Genomic DNA, 17,770 nt, shown 5'->3' with positions numbered 1-17,770 from the left:
GAGAGAGTATAAAGAATGAATAAATTCTTGTTGATAAATAAAATATAGTATTAGAATACTATATTTTATCTTTGTAGAAATACTGTTTTAGAAAATATTAAAACTTCCAGGGGCAAAGGCAAAATGGCAAAGTAGGGAAAGCACTCAGCTGACTTCTCCCAACATTCACTTCCAAACAATTTTAAAAAAATACCTCAAATCAAATTCGAGAGTGGCAGAGACAACAAAAGGTCAAAGTAAGACATTCTTCCACGTGAAGACAATGTGAAAGAACAGAAAAAGACCTTCAACACAGGGATAGAAGCTGGCCCAGAATCCATGTGGATGGAACACCAGTGGTAAGACCAGGTGATGGTGATAGAAGGAGCAGCAGCAGATTTGAGAGCTCTCAAGCTAGAATTGGTAAGGGGACCTGCCAACTGGACAAAAAGAGAATATAGGGGAACCCTGTCTTAGTACAGAATGCTGGATCAGACATTAGTTGGCAAATTCATTGCTTACACCCACTTTAGTTCAATGGTGGAGAGGAGCACTTTCGGTCATGAGGGAGTGGAAACCCTAAGGAGCAGTATCACTTTTGGTCAAAAGGGATCAGGGACACTGAGGGGCAGTATTGCTTTTGGTCCCACAGGATCAGAAACCCTGAAGAAAAAAATATCATTTCTGGTCTCAAAGGAGCAAAGGTGCTGAGGAGCACTATGAATTGCAATCCCAATGAATTAGGGGCTCTTCCTGGGTAAAGACATGTCTCTGTAGATCACACTATCTTGGTAGCACCCAAAACTTCCAAACTCCCTGAAATAGTTCTGAAAAGAACAATATAAAATATCTGAAGCCAGGGACATTGTCTCCCACCCCGACCCCGCCTAATGAAAAGAAGAGTGCAATATTAACGTAAACCTCAAAATCAAGAAACACTGTGGGAGAATGAGCAAAGAACCATAAAAAGCTACTATGGTGACAAGGAAGATCAGGGAATAAACTCAAAAGAATATGATATCAAAACAGCTCATAAGGAGAGCCTCAAAGAAAAAAAAATGTGAATTGGACATAAATCCAAGAATTTCCTAGAAGACAAAAAAATGATTATCAAAATTTCAAAATCAGAGTGATAGAGGAAAAATAGGTAAAGAAATGAAAGCAAAGGAAGAAAATTCTGAAAATAATTAACAGTTTGGTAACAGAGGAACAGAAAATACTGAAGAAAATAACACTTTAAAAAGCAGAATTGACCAAATGGAAAACAGGTACAAAAATTAATTGATCAAATTCTGATCAAACTGATCAAATAGAAAAGGAAGTACAAAATCTAACTGAAGAAAATAATTCTTTAAAAATTAGAAATGGGAAAGTGGACTCCATGAAAAATAAATCAAAGTCAGAAGATTTAAAAAAATAGAAGAAAATGTGAAATATCTTCTTGGGAAAAAAAACTGACCTGGAAAATACTAAGAGGAAACCAAGCATACCCTTTCACTTAGCAATATCAGTACTAGGTCTGTATCCCAAAAGAGATAACAAGAAAAGGACCTATATATACAAAAATATTTATAGTAGCATTTTTCTGGGGGTGAAGAATTAGAAGTTGAGGGGGCAGCCATAAATTGGGGAATGACTGAACAAGTGGTAGTATGAGATTATGATGGAATACTATTGTACTATAAGAAATGATGAGCAGGATGCTCTCAAAAAACCTGAAAAGACTTGCATTGGCTGATGCAAAGTGAAATGTACTGTGTAGCAGTAATATTGGTAAGATGATTAGCTGTGAATGAAAGCTATTCTCAGCAATACAATGATCCAAAACAACTCTGAAGGATGAAAAATGCTATCCATCCCTAGAGAAAGAACTGATGGTGTCTGGTTACAGATTAAAGTACACTTTTTTAAAAAAAAATTTGTTTTGATTTTGTATGTAATTGGGAAAAATTAAAATACTAAATAAAATAAAAAAAAAAAACTCATCCCTCACCCAAAAAAATACACAGAGTAGGGATAATTTAAGAATTACTGAACTACCTAAAAGCCAAGAGAAAAAAACACCTAGTCATCACATTTCAAGAAATCATTTTAGGTAGACCAATGGAACAAAATAGATATACAATTTACAGCAGCAAATATATCTAATAACCTTGTATTTAACAAGTGTAGAGACCTAAGAGTTTTGGACAGGAATTCATCATTTTGTAAAAAATTGTTGGGAAACCTGAAAAGCAGTATCAGAAAATTGGGCATAAACCAGTATCATACTCTATTTACCAAGACAAGGTCAAAATGGATACATGACATAGATATAAAGAGAGATATCACAAGGAAATTAGAAGAACATGGAACATTTTATTTATCCAACTTATGTAAAGGCAAATCACTTAGGAAAAAAAAAAAAGAGACAGAGCATTGTGAGGTGCAAGATGGATAATTTTATTACATTAAATTTAAAAGACTTTGTACAAATAAAATAACTGTAGCTAAGAGCAAAAGGAAAGCAGAAAATTGGGGGAAAATTTTTATAAACAGCTTCTCAGATAAAGGTCTCATATCTCAAAAATAGAGAACTTTGTCAAATAAGAATGAGTCATTTTCCAACTGTTAAGTGGTCAAAGTTTATGAACAGGCAATTTTCCAAAAAAGAAATCAAAACAATTTATAGGCACATGAAAAATACTCTAAATCACTATTGATTAGAGAAATGCAAATTAAAACAACCTTGAGATATCATTTTACACCTATCATACTGACTAAAATGATCTAAGGGGAAAGCAACAAATGTTAGAAGGGATGTAGAAAAACTGAGACACTAATCCATTGCTGGTGGAGCTGTGAACTGATCCAACCATTTTTAAGGGCAATTTGGAATTCTGCCCGAAGATTTATTGTACTGCCTATACCCTTTGATCCAGCAATACCACTGCTAGGTCTATTTCCCAAGGACATCAGGGAAAAAGGAAAGGAACCTACATATTCTAAAATGTTTAAAGCTGCTCTCTTTGTGGTGTCAAAGAATTGGAAATCACAAGAATGCCTGTCAATTGAGGAACAGCTGAACAAGTTGTGGTATGTGATTGCAATGGGATACTAATGTGCTATAGAAATAATAAGCTTGATGATTTCGGAAAATCATGGATAGAATTACACAAAATAATGAAGACTGAAACAAGGACCAAGAAATGCAGTAACAGAAATATTGTTTTAAGAACAACTTTGAATGAATAAGTCATTTTGACTATTATAAATATCCAAATTAACGACAGAGGAACATATGAAGGAGGATGCTATCTATATCTAGAGAAAGAACTGATAAATCAAAGTACGTATAGTGTTTTATGTGTATACGTATGTATACGCATATACGTATACATACACATATATATACATACACACATATTTGTGTCTAATGGTAGGCATTTCTAAGATGAGAAGAGAGAAGAAAACAATTTTGAATATTATGCATTTAAAAGGAATAGCAAGTTGTACATAATAGATTAGTAATTTCATGTGTCATCATTCTTGTCATTATACTATGTTCGGGAAATGCTTATTTTGTTCCACAAATTAAAAATTAAATAAATTTTTTTAAAAAAAGAAAAGAAATCATAAAGGAAAACTGCCATGATATCCTCAAACCAAAAGAATCTACCCGTCACTACCAGCAAAAGATCTTAAAATGAGAACTCCAATATTATTATAGCCAAATTCCAGAGATTTAGGTCAAAGAGAAAATGCTTCAGGCAATCAGAAAGAAACCCAAAGATGCAAACATTGGGGTAAGAACTCAACATCTGATAAAAATTTGTGGAAAAACTTTGGCAGAAACTAGGCATAGATCCAATTCTCATACCATATACCAAAGTAAGGTGAATGATATTATAAATTAGGGGAGCATGGAAAAATGAATATCATCTATGGAAAAGGGAAAAAATTCATGACCAAACAAATGAGAGACAGGTTTACAGTAAGTAAAATAGATTACTTGAAATTTAAAAGCTTTTACAATAACAGAAGTAATATAGCCAAAATTAGAAGGAAACAAGGAAAATAGGGAAAAAATTTAAAGCAAGTTTCTCTAATAAAGGTCTCACTTCTCAAATATGTATGGAACTGAGCCAAAAATATAAAAATAGGAGCCATTCTCTAACTGATAAGTGGTCAAAAGATATGAACCAGAAGTTTTGAGAAAAAGAAATCAAAGCTATCAATAGTCCATAGAAAAATGCTCTAAATCACTATTTATTTGAGAAATTAAAATTAAAACAACTCTGTGACATCATCTCACACCTATCAGATTGCCTAACATGACAGCAAACAAAAGTTACAAATGTTGGAGATGTGGAAAAACTGGAACACCAATGTACTTTTGGTGCAATTGTGAACCAGTACAGACATTCTGGACAACAATTTGAAACTATATCTAATGGACTATAAAACTTTATACACATTAACAGCAAATATCATAAGGATGATCAATTGTGAAAGATGTAATTACTCTTATCAAAACAATAATCCAATGCAATTTCAAAAGACCCATGTTGAAAAATGCTATCCATCTAAAGAGAGAGAACTGATCAACTCTGAATGGAAATAAGATAATTTTTTTAACTTTATTTTTATTTTTTTGTGTTTTTTTTTTAAACAATTCATATGGAAACATGTTTTGCATGATTTTAACATGTAATACTGATATCAATTTGCTTCCTTCTCAAAGAACAGTGAGGGGCAGGACGAAAGGAGAGAATCTGGAACTGAAAATTGTTAAAAATGATTATTAAAAAATTGACTATAAAGAACATATGAAAAAAGACACTATCTGTATACAAAGAAAGAACTGATAAATAGAAGTAGGTATAGAATAATTTTACATATATACCTTTTTGTATTTAATGGTAATCATCTCTGGGATTGGGGTGAGGAAAAGAAGGAAAACAAAGAAAAAAAGAAATTTACATTTTGACATTATTGTATATTTAAAAGTTGTGCATGGTGGATTTGCAGTTTCATATGCAATTATCTTTTTTGTGGTGCTATGTTGTGGAAGCGCTTGTTTTGTTCCATGAATTAAAAATAAAATAAAAATTTTAAAATGTTTTTACATGTAATCTGCAAATAGTTAATGAAATAAATAAAAATAAATCTCAAAGATAAAAAAATATTAAAATATAAATGTCTGAGTAAGATATATTAGAATCTAAGAGAAAAAAATTAAGTGAACAGGAACAAGCAAACTGCTAATCAAGGAACAGGGAAAGTAGGAGTATAGGGCTAAACAGAAGCTGAGCTGGGAGTTAAGAAATAAATATTATTAGAGTTAATGGAAAAAAGAAAAAGAGTCCAAGAGGAAAATAAGGCAAAGAAATTAACGCTAAATCCAGAAAGAAGAAAGAAACTCAAATGCGCCAAAGGCAATAGACTGCTTTTATCTCACTGTCTATCAGGTGAGTGCTGGACCTGAAGTTAGAAAGACTCATCTACCTGAATCCAAATCTAGCCTCAGACACTTACTAGCTGTGTGATCCTGGGTAAGTCACTTAACCCTCTTTGTCTCAGTTACTTGTCTGAAAAATGAGCTGGAGAAGGAAACAGCAAACCACTGCAGAATCCTTGCCAAGAAAACTTCAAAAAGGGTCATGAAGATTTGGACGTGACTAAAAAAATGACTTGACAACAGTTGTTTATCAGCCAAGGAATCAATTATATTGGAGAAGAATTAAATAGGTATACGATTTCATTTTACAATACATAACCATTATATGGTGCCTTGACAAGGTGCTTTTTATAACCTATATTATTTACAAATGTGTACTTACTCTTTCAAAGACGTCTCCAGTTCTCTGGCTCGTGAAATGGCTTCATCTCTCTCCTCGTTGGCTAACTGCAGTCTAGACATGATAGCTTCTTCACGTTCTCTTTGTGCAAAATAGATTTCTTCAACCAGAGCTGTAAAAATAAACAATTTACACTTATCTGGAAACACTGAAAGGGACACGAATATTCAATATAAAAGAAATAGTAAACTCTTTGTTTTAGTGAATGCATGTATGTATCCAGCCAAATTATTCCAAAAATAATTTAATGCCTAGAGAAAGCATCACTGTAAATAACTATTACAATTAATTTTAAAAATGAAGAACTGAAATAATAGGTTACAGATATAGATTTCACACATTCTCTCAATTCAGAAACTCAAGCTCAGAACATAAAACAAATTCCTGAAGGGTCCTTTAAACTGTAAACTTCATATTTCTCCTAAGACAATATTTGGAAAGACATTCTAATTTCTTAAAAAGATGCCTCTAGGCAAATCAAAGGATCAGACTATATCCATGAAATCTTGACTAAATAAATGAAACTTAGATAATTTTCCTTACCAAGACCTTTCTTGACAAGTAATTTACATGTTTCACTTTTCATAAAAGCAGCACTCTTAGTGCCAATACATCCTTTGTATGAATACATAAATTTTTTTAAAGGTACATTGCTGCCAAAATAGTCTCTGAATACATTTTTGGTTTATCAGTTTATCTTTTAAACATGTTTTGTATGTTCCTTGTCCTGAACAATATAGTACTTAAAAACTTAATGATGGAGAAATCTAAATCCTTTCATTTAAATTTCTAAATATTAGAGATTTGGGGAAATTGGCAATATGACACAGTCATTATTTTCAACATATTCCAGCAACTCCAAAATGTGAAGAAATGTCCTCAACAGAGTAATGTAAGCTATTAAAACAGTAGAAAAACGGAAATGCTACCACAAGTTGTGAAGCCTTATGAAATAAAAATGGAGAGCCAAAAGCTCTCATGCAACTACTATCACTACACAAAGCTTCACTGGACACAATCAGCTCAAATAACCTTTCAAAATTTTATTTCAAGCTGTGATGGCTTTTATCCATTTATGTCAATGGGGTGAGACTCAATCTGACCTTTCCCTTTCCCACTCCATAAAAGACAGGAAAAGATGAGTTAATCAGTCATGTGATAGAGAGGGAGTACATCTCAAGGTAGGGGAGGCAGAAGAGAGGAGAAGGAAATCAATGTGTCAAAGACAGCTAGAGAAGAAGTGTCATCTGTGCCTTGTGGAAAGAGATAGAGAAAACTGACTGTGGCCAGTCAGTCATCTCTGCATAGAGATTAGAGAGGGAAAGGATCAAGGAAGATTTCCATATTTCCAATTTGAAGAAACTACGGTTGCTAAACTTTGGGGACTTAGGTAGAAGAAAACATACAGTAGAAGGTAAAGAGGTCAAAAAATGAAGAAAGAAATGTCAGACAAAGTATATGGAAGAAAAAAAGAAAGGGTCAATAGAAGCATGTTACAAACCCAGCTCCTAAGCAAATATACTAAAAGTGGAACTTATAAAGACAGAAGAATATAGGCAAGAATTTCCCTCCACCCCAAAAAAGATAGAAAGTGAAATGAAAAATCTCAATGAAAAAAGAGAGTAGGATAGAGGTAAAGATTCCCGAAAGATCTTGGAATAATAGCAAGAAACTAAAGAATGATTCAAAAAAGAAATAATAATTTTAAATTCACTCTCTCCTTTCTTGCCTTATCATCACCAACAATAGCCTTGCCACCCAAACCCGAGTCCATGCCCTAAAGGAAATTCTGTCTTGAGGCCATACTCTACTGAAGTATCTACTTTTCCTCCATCTTCTCTTGCTCCTCTAGTTCTCTAACCAGAAACAATGATGAAATCAATTCTGCAATAGTCTGTTGGCTGGGTGTGTCAATCTACTCCCCTATGACTCCATTCATTATGCCTATACATTTCCAAATCAATATGCCTTTTCATGGATACGACAGCCCTATATATGTTTTCTCCAACATCAAAATATTGGCTCCTTCAGGGCAGTGATTGTTTTTGTTTTTGTATCTGTATTCTTGTTGGTATATAGTAAATATTTAATAAATTCATTCATTCATATTAAGAAAGAAATCAGATTTGAAATCAGTTCTCTCAAATAAATACATGAGATAAACATAGTTGGCAAATGAAAACAAACTACTGAAGTAGTAGAGGCTCAAGAAAAGAGAACTGTAATTTGGAATTTTGTGCCTAGCATGATTAGTGGCAGCAAATATACTTAAATAATGCGGCAGCCAAAAATAATAAGTGGTACTTTAGCAGTAGCACTACACACATGAAAAACTCAAGCAGATGCTAACTAAGATTTCAAAATGTGATGAGGTATTTTAATTCAATTTCTGGGAACAAGTTTGTGGAAATTGGAAGAAGAAAGCATTTTTCCTGTTATTAGCCATTTGAGCTGAAATGCAGACAAGTTCCATGGGGCACATGATCTCTGTGTAACAGCTCCTCTGCCCATTCCTCCACAACTCAGTGAGCAGAGAATGAGATTTGGAAGGAGAATATAGACGGCTACTCTTTCTCTACTCAAGAAGTAATGAGCATATTATTGGCAAGACTACAGAATGGCTAGCAAGAACTGTGCATTTCTCTCCACTTGTCTACTCACAAGTGATTGTAACAAAGCTCTCATCCTTACCAAACTGGTAGATGATTTTCCCTCCCTTTGGATGAGAGCAGAGCCCAAGTAGAGAAGTAGATTTTTGCCCATGTAGCCAGCAGCATTAAATGCTGACTTAATTCCTATCCTAATGAACTACTTACTCCTTTCCCCATTACTTACTGTCCTTTCACTGCTACTATTTTACTCTTTTATTACAAAGAAAATCCATCATCCACTAATCTATGTTTATGTGATTGTTGTGAGTGTGGTAAGATTCTGAAAGAGGTTTAGAACTTTGGTGAGGGAGAAACATCTCCTCTTCAGTGTGCTAAGGATGAGCAAATAGTGACTCAATTAAAAGACCACAAAAAGAAATGTAAGTAAATTGAAACAAAACTTCTGAACAGAGGTATGTTTCCATAAATAGGAGTATCTACACTTGAAGAAAGATTAAAAACATAAATGTAAATAGACCCTCTACACTTACTAGAGATTTTTATAAATCCTTGAACCAAAAGCAAGACAAGCCAAGGAAAGGGGATCAGTGCCACCAGAGCTGCGTGGGACAACTACACCTTAAATTTGCTAGGGGACAGCCACCCTCTAGATCTTACAAGAAGAAGGCATCCAAAATGAAGGACATATACCGTACATGTTTTAGCCCTATACAAATGAGGACCATGCCCTTAAAAAATGTTACACTTCGGGAACTATCCTGTCTATTCTTTATATGTACTATATGTAGCGTACCTATGCAAGAGTTATATGTAATCATTTTCCCCTCAGAAAATACCATTCTTGGGAACTCTCATATTTTTACAACAGGATTTAAAAGGAAACTCAAAATGAACGGAAGACTATGTAGTGGATACATTATATAGTGACTATTTTTAACTATGTTAAAAGAGCAAGTTGATCTCTAAGGGACTTTTGTAATGTTTTCCCTTTCCCCTTCCCCCTTCCTTTTCTCAAGTAGTAAGGCAAAGAAGCCAGCAAAGAATTCAAGTGAAAAAAATTCTGCAAGCCTGTTTACTGTCAAGTTTAACTATGTCCAAGAAAGTAATAGCTCATGTAACCCCCAATTTGGAGTGAAAGTCTGCCAGAGCCAAACTGTAATATTCAAATTAAGAAAGAACAAAAAATGGTCTCTCTCTTCTCTCTATTAAGGAGTAGAAAAAGCTACAAGATTTGTCACAGTCCCCCAAAAAGCTAGACATGTTATTGCCCATTGCTTGTATGTGAGAATAAGTAATTCATTTTTTTCTGTCTTTTTTATTTCTTTTTACACGTAATGAAACCTAGTGAAAATTAAGAAGATGTTCCCTAAATAAAACTAGAGTTGGCTTAGAAAGAAAATCCTCTGCCAATTAATTGGGGAATGACTGAACAAGCTGTGGTGTATGAATGTAATGGAATACTACTGCTCCATAAGAAATGGTGACCAGGCAGACTTCAGAAAAACCTGGAAAGTCTTGAATAAACTGATGCTGAGGGAAGTGAGCAGAAGCAAGGAAACACCGTACACAGTAATGGGAATATGTTGTTAGATTAAGCTCTTCTGAGCAATGCAATGATCTAAGACAATTACAAAAGATTCATGATGGAAAATGCTATCCAAAGAATTATGGAATCTGAATGCAGATCAAAGCAGACTATTTTCTCTTTTCTGTTGCTTCTTTTGTTCTGATTCTTCTTTCACAACATGACAAAAGTGGAAATATGTTTAATACAATCATACCTGTATAGCCTATTGCCAGGCCTAGAGGCCTGTATGGGCTACCCGAGTCTTCTTACCTCACCTCCGAGGTCTTCGGTTGGCTAAAACCGGATGCTCATATGAGAGAAAGGACGTTCCAGAGTCGAACAAGGGTTGAGCTTTATTTCAGGGTCTCGGTTACAAGTGCAGGGGAGTCTTCCTTAGGAGGAAGAGGGGGAGATTTCCTAAGGAGGCTAAGATCTTAAGGGATTGGAAGTAGAAGTACAAGCGGGGAGAGAGGGGGAGGGGAGAGAGGAAAGAGGAGAAGCGGAGCCTACTGTCCTCTTGGCTCCTCACGTGTTAAGAGCTTTCAGGCTTCCTCAATCCTACTTAACCTTCAGCCGCATAGTTTGCATCTGAATACCGTGCTGTTAGGTAACTAGGTGTGCCCAGATCCGGGACAATCTCGAGGGCGGGGAGATCTCTCTCCCATCACGTTTCTCACGGGAAGAGGCGGAATTACTCGAGATAGCTCGGTTCACCTCGATCCCCTGCCGTTTCCTGGGGGGGTCTCGTGAGAGCTCTAAGATTTAGAAGCTCCCACCTTTACCCGCCCCAGACTGTCCACACGGAATTGAGCTTCCAATCCCAACAGCCTATATCAGATTGCATGCCATCGTGGAGAGGGGGGAATTGGGAGGGGAGATTTAGAACTCAAAGTCTTATAAAAGTGAATGTTGAAAACCAGAAATAAATAAATAATTTTTTGAAAATGAAAAACTGAAAGAAAATTCTCTAAATAAACTGATCTGAATGAGTCTGATTCAAACAGAACTCCCTCTTTTTTTATTCCTTGTCTGGTGAACTGGAAGGAGAAAAACAAAAACCAAAATAAAACAAAAAAGGACAAAAAATGGAAAAGATAGAGAAAAAGAAACACTATCTTGTTCCTTATTTCTTGTATTATTATTTCTTATGGTCAAAAAAGAGAGTGCATTCATGACTTTAAGGAAAATCAGGAGTGGTACTATTGTGATTGTTGTTTTAATTTGATGGATTTAATACAAATTATAATAAAAATAAAATTAAGTTTTGACATCACTATTACGTGACTAAGTCTCCATTAGAGCAAATAGGATTCTATGAAATAGCAGAATTACTTAAATTTGTATTATTTGATGTTATAATGACATGTAAACTATGGAAATTGGTTCCAGCCCAGTGGAAATATACAGCGAAAGTTAGAGTGCAACCACTTCAAGGGAGTCACTGACAGCACTAATTAGGACATTACTGCCTGAATTTCATGAGTTCTCTCTATACTCTGCACCACAAATTGTGCAATTAGGAGCTAAAATTTTAATAATTTGGATGCTTTGAAATACTAAATTCATATTTTTGAGTGAAATACATTCTTATGTTTCCTAACACTAAAACCCTGTACAAACTCTGCTTCTCACCTATGTAATAGAAACACACTTGTGTCTTGAGTATATTTCCTTTTCTGAAAGCTGAGATGTGATAATAGGGAAAGTATTTTTATTCTATTTTATCTCAGTGAAGAACTGTACAGTGTTTGATTTATTGTCAGAAGTTGTTAGTAACACAATTAAGCTAATCCTCATTTTGTTGACCAATTATTTGATATTTTATAAATAGCCACTTCTTCCCCCTCCAGGGGTAGGGAACTTAATGGCCTCAAGAGGATACATGTGGACCTCTAGGTCCTCAAGCGCAACCCTTTGACTGAATCCAAACTTCACAGCACAAATCCCCTTAATAAAAGGATTTGTTCTGTTAAACTTGGGCTCAGTCAAAAGGTCACACCAAGGACCTAGAAGGCACTTGAGGCCTTAGGTTCCTCATCCCTGTGAATAGACAGACGCCTAAGACTAGAAATTATTTAGAAAAATTTGTCATGATACTCCATCACTGAAGCCGAATGAGACTGAACTTATAAGACTCTTGGAATATGTGTGAAAAAGTATATATCTATATATTTTTCTCCAATCACTGTAGACACTATCATGCCTCGATTACCAATAACCTTTTTTCATGTGTAATGTAGAAAAGAATTTTTAATGCATGATTTGGAGTTGTTAAGCTATTATTTTGATATAGGAAAGTAAACAGTTTTCAGACACAAATCAATTTGGGTGGTTGTGCCAGTGAGAGGAGACAAAATATTGTGTGAGAGAAACAGCAAGGATGCCAGTGATGTTAATTAGAGGGTACAAGAAACGTGCAAAGTGTAAAAAAGACTAGAAAGGAAGGAAAGAGCTATGTTCTAAAGGACATTAAGTGCTCACCATACTTTAATTTCAATACTGTACTTATGTGTTACTCATAATTCTAAAATTTCTTTTCATATTTTCCTAAAATCCAAGGGAGTGAACAAAAAATTAATAAATAAAATGACTAACAAGTTAAAAAAACTAACAAAATCAATGAATTCTTGGCTAATCTGAGAGGAAAAATACCAAAAGGCCAATATCAAAAAGTAAAAAAGAAAAGTTTTTCAACAAAGAAGGATAAATAAAGGAGATGACTGGAAACTAATTTGGCCCAATTTTATGTCAAAAAAAACCTGATAAAATAAATTATTGTTTACAAAAAATACAAAATGCCTAGATTAATTACTGTGTGTGATGGATACATAAAAGCATGGAAAGACCTGCACGAACTAATTTAAAACAAAAATTTAGAACAAAAAAAATGAGAAGGCATCTTTAACCTATACCTCTGTGGAGGTGTGATGCCCACAAGTATTACACATTGTATATATTTGCAGACTTTTTCAATGTATTTATCAGTTGTCATAATTTTCTTTTATAAAAGTACTATTTATCATATGGGATGGCCCTCTGGGAAGAGAAGGTGGAGGGATACTTGACATAACCATGGTATTGTAAGAAACAGAATATGTCAATAAAAAACTTATAAAAAACAAAGTGTCTAGATTAACAGAACAAGAAATGGAAATTTTAATCTCAGGAAAAAATTTGAAAAAGCAGTAATAAAACTCTCAAATATAAAAATCCTTGAACCAATGGATTTACAAGTGAGTTCTATCAAACAATTAAAGAAAAATTAATTCCAAGAGTACATAAATTGTCTCCAAAAGTAAGAAAAGAAAGAATACTATCAAATTTCTTCTATCAAACAAGGTCTTAATGTAGAGACAAAATAGAAAAAGAAAAGTACAGCCAATTTCATCTAATAATTATTGACTTAAGGCCACTGCAACATAACAAAAGGATTATGCATTATGACAAAATCAAATTTATACCAAAAATGAGAGAATGGTTCCAAATTAGAAAAGTTATAAATATAATAGATCATACGATGACAAAAAAAAGAAAATTACATGACTATCAAGAGAAGCAGAAAATCTTTTAACAAAACATGAAACCCATTTTATTCTAAAAGCATAAAAAAGCATGTATTTGAAATAAACAGAGCTTTCCTTAACATTATAAATGCTTCTTTAGTCATTTTTCAGTCACTTCCAACTTTGTGAACCCATTTTAGGGTTTTCGTGGCAAAAATACTGAAGTGGTTTACCATTTCCTTTTCTAGCTCATTTTATGAATGAGGAAACTAAGGCAAACAGGGTTAAATGATTTGCCTAGGGTCATACAGCTGATAAGCATCTGAGGCCAGATTTGAATTCAGAAAGATAAATTTTCCTAACTCTAGATCTGGTACTCTATCTAATGCACCACCTGGCTGCCCCAATGTTGTATATAATATCTGCCTATTACCAAGAACCAATAGTATCTATAACCAAGAAATGATAAAGACTTTTGCAGTAAGTTTAGGGGTAAGGTAAGGATGTCCATGCAGAAAACACCAGTCTGATGGCACAAAGTGAAGAAGAATTAAGAAGCCTCTTGATGAGGGTGATGGAAGAAAGCATAAAAGCTAACTTAAAGTTTAACATCAAAAAACTCAAACAAATAAACAACAGCAAAGAAAAACAACCCTAAGACCTTGGCCACTGGTCCCATTACTTTTTGGCAAACTGAGGGAGAAGAAATGGAAGTTGTGTCAGATTTTATATTCTTAGGCTCAAAGATCACTGTAGACAGTGATGGAAGCCATGAAATTAAAAGTCATTTGCTCCTTGAAAGGAAAGGTATGGCAAATCAGGACAGCAGAGACTTCACTTTTCTGACAAAGGTCTGTATGGTTTTTCCAGTAGCAACATGTCTGTAAGTGTTGGACTACAAGGAAAGCTAAGCACTGCAGAATCGATGCTCTTGAATTTTGGTGCTGGAAAAAGATTTTTGAGAGTCCCTCGGACAACAAGGAGATCAAATCAATCAATACTTAAAGAAATTGATTTACACTACTCACTAGAAGGTCACCTACTGAAGCTGAAGCTTAAATACTCCGGCCACATAATGAGAAGACAGGACTCATTTGAAAAGACTGTGATGCTGAGAAAGATTGAAGACAACAGGAAAAGATTACAGCAAAGGATGAGATGGATAAATAGTGTCATGGAAACAATGAAGATGAACTTGGACAGACTTAAAGAGGAAAAAAGGCCTGCCATGCTGTGGTCCATGGGGTCACAAAGAGCTAGACATGACTGACTGACTGAACAACAATAAGGATATCCATTGTTAACACTATTAGGTAATATAAGTGTAGATATGATGTATATTTCAACAAGACTACAGAAAGAAACTGAGGAAAATGAGCATATGCCAAAATGAATTATTGATTTTTATAGATAACATGATGAATCCACGAAAAGAAAATTAAGTATTCAAATATGCATTCAGTTAAGTAGCAATACATAAAAAAAATCCTCAAAATGATATGTTAACAACAAAATTAAGCAAGAAGAGATGGAAAAAGAAATTCAATTTAAAATAACCACAATATACAATATATTGGAGTACATTTATCAATGTACTAATTGATAGGAATGATACAAATGGAACTAGAAAGTACTGTATAAAGAAAAAAAGCTGAACTTGCATCACAGGTAAGATATTAATTGTTCATGGTTCACCTGTACCAACATAATAAAAATGACTATACAAACTAAATTTATCTAAAACTTTAATGCCATGCCAATTAAATAAAGGTCACTTAATAGAACAAGACATAATTATAAGAAACTTATCAAGAGGAAAGAAATGAAAAGATTTTCAGGGTAAATAATGAGCAAAAGTAGAGAGCTAGGAAACCTAGCAGCACCAGATTTCAAACTATATTACAAAACAATAATTATCAAAACTATTTGGTACTAATCAAAAACAATTGAAAAATAGGCCAGTGGTACAGACTAAATATGTGAGAGCCAGAAGTAAACAAAAATTGTAGCATGATTTCCAACAAATGTAAAGACTCAGCATTCAGGAAAAACTGTAGAGGAAAATAGAAAACAGTCCAACAGAAATTAAATTTACAACACCACATACCATAACCTATAATAGTCTTTAAATGAATGTATGACCTAGACATGAAGGGTTCTAATATGAGCAAAGAGAAATGGGGAAGAGGATAGCTGTTATAGTTCTGTATACAAGAGGAGTTCTGAATAACACAAAGAATGGGAAGAAAAAGAGGCGACAGAACAGATCTTTTTGACTTTGTAAAATGTTTTGGACAAACAAAATCCACGCATGTAAAGTTAAAAGACTTTTTGTTGTTAGGTCATTTAGTTGTGTCTAACTCTTCATGAACTCATGGAAAATATCAACTCAATGTCCAAGGGATTTTCTTGGTAAAGATACTGAAGTGGTTTGCCATTTCTTTCCAAAGTAGATTAAGGCAAACAGAGGTTAAGTGACTTGCCCAGGGTCACACAGCAAGGAAGTATCTGAAGCCACATTTGAAGTCAGGACTTCCTGATTCCAGGCCCAGTGAACCTGAACCCTTAGCTGTCTCCAAAGTTAGAAAAGCAACAGTTATCTAGAGAAAAAAATTTGAACTAAAATCTTCTATGATGGAGGTCAAGTACCTAAGATATAATGTATGTATGTATGTATGTATATCTATATATAACTTAAATGCACAAGAACAAGAGTTATTCTCTAATATATAAATGTATGGGGTTTGTGGATAATAGTCAAATTCATTATAACTATAACAGACAGACAGACAGACAGAGAGAGAGAGAGAGAGAGAGAGAGAGAGAGAGAGAGAGATAGATAGATAGAAAGACAGATAGGAAGCAAAGATACATATGTATGTATCTATACCTCTTATCCATCTAGATACATTTAACTTTCAGAGTTTCTTGGGTGTCTATTTCATAGTTTAGACCTACCTCTCTTCTTTTCTTTAGGAATACTGGAAAGTATTCTATTCTATTAAAAGTCTATTTTTTCCCATTTGAGTATACTAAGACTTAAAAGGGTGGTTTATTCTTAGTTGTAAGGCTTTATCTTGTGCTTTTCAGAGTACTGTATTTCAAAATTTTCTCTCCTTTACAATAGTTGCAAGCTGATCTTGAATGTGGTTCCTAGGTGGTTGAACTCTATTTTGCCATTTACAGCATGTTTTTTTGTTGTTGTTTTTTTTTAAATTTAACTTTTAACATTCATTTTCACAAAATTTTGGGTTACAAATTTTCTCCCCTTTTATCCCCTCCCTCCCCCCAAACCCAAGCATTCTAATTGCCCCTGTGACCAATCTGCTCTCTCTTCTATCATCCCTCTCTGCCCTTGTCTCTGTCTTCTCTTTTGTCCTGTAGGGCAGCATTTGTTTTTTTTTTAACTTGAAAGTTCTAGATTTTAGTTGTGACATCTCTGGTATTTATAATATTGAAGTTTCTTTCAAGATATAACTAGTGGATTCTTTCTATTTTCACTTTGCCCTCTGATTCTAATGGAGGTTAATAGTTTTGGAGAGGACTTTTGAAATAAAATCCATGTGGGGGGATGGAGCCAAGATGGCAGAGTAAAAGCAGGGTCTCACCAGAGTTCTCCCATAAACCCCTCCAAATGCCTGTAAAAATGGCTGTAAACAAATTCTAGAGCAGAGGAACCTACAAAAAAACAGTGAAACAAATCTCCAGCCCAGGACAACTTGGAGGGTCAACAGGAAGAGAGATAGCTCCCTCTCCTGAGAGAGAAGCACAATCCAGTGCAGGCCATGGCAACAGACAGTGGGCCCCAGCAAACCCAGATCAGGCCTCAGGGAACTGAATCACTGGCAGATATGGTGGTTTCCAGACTTCTCAATCACAAACACCAAAGACAACTTAGAAGGTCAGTGGGAAGGGGCTGTCAGAGCTAGGGGGACAGAGGAGCACAGTTCAGCCCTGGCACCAGCAGATCCCCTGCCCAGGAAAATCAGGAACAGGCCTGGGGAGTGACTAAATCAGCAGCTGTGGCAATGAAGGTGGAAGTGGCAGTAGCTGTTTCTGGAGCTCTCAGTCCACAGACAAGGGATCTAACAACTACTCAGAAGGAAATTACAGGTGTCTTTTTGCTAATACTGAGGCAAGACTGCTGATTTGCCCATACTTTGATCCTGGTTGCAGTCCTGGGGTGAGGAGGAGTACTGGCATAGCAGAGTTTGTGGCAGCAGTGGAGAGGAAACCCTCCTCATAATTCCAGGGCAGAAAAGAGTGTGT

At 34.8% G+C, this 17,770-nt stretch overlaps 1 protein-coding gene across 6 annotated transcripts in view; it reads right to left on the bottom strand.

The window, feature by feature from the left end:
• The window catches only part of MIPOL1 (mirror-image polydactyly 1), a 539,636-nt gene that overhangs the window by 352,941 nt on the left and 168,925 nt on the right, over positions 1–17,770 (bottom strand). For all 6 annotated transcript variants that reach the window (XM_072629753.1, XM_072629752.1, XM_072629749.1 and 3 more), the window contains one exon: positions 5,802–5,931. In XM_072629753.1, coding sequence (XP_072485854.1) covers positions 5,802–5,931 — 130 coding nt within the window. The remainder of the gene's footprint in view (positions 1–5,801; positions 5,932–17,770) is intronic.

The sequence above is a fragment of the Notamacropus eugenii genome, chromosome 1 (genome assembly GCF_028372415.1).
Source record: "Notamacropus eugenii isolate mMacEug1 chromosome 1, mMacEug1.pri_v2, whole genome shotgun sequence".
NCBI lineage: Eukaryota > Metazoa > Chordata > Mammalia > Diprotodontia > Macropodidae > Notamacropus > Notamacropus eugenii.
The sequence above is the reverse complement of the archived record's forward strand: the minus strand, read 5'-3'. Positions and strand labels throughout refer to the sequence as shown.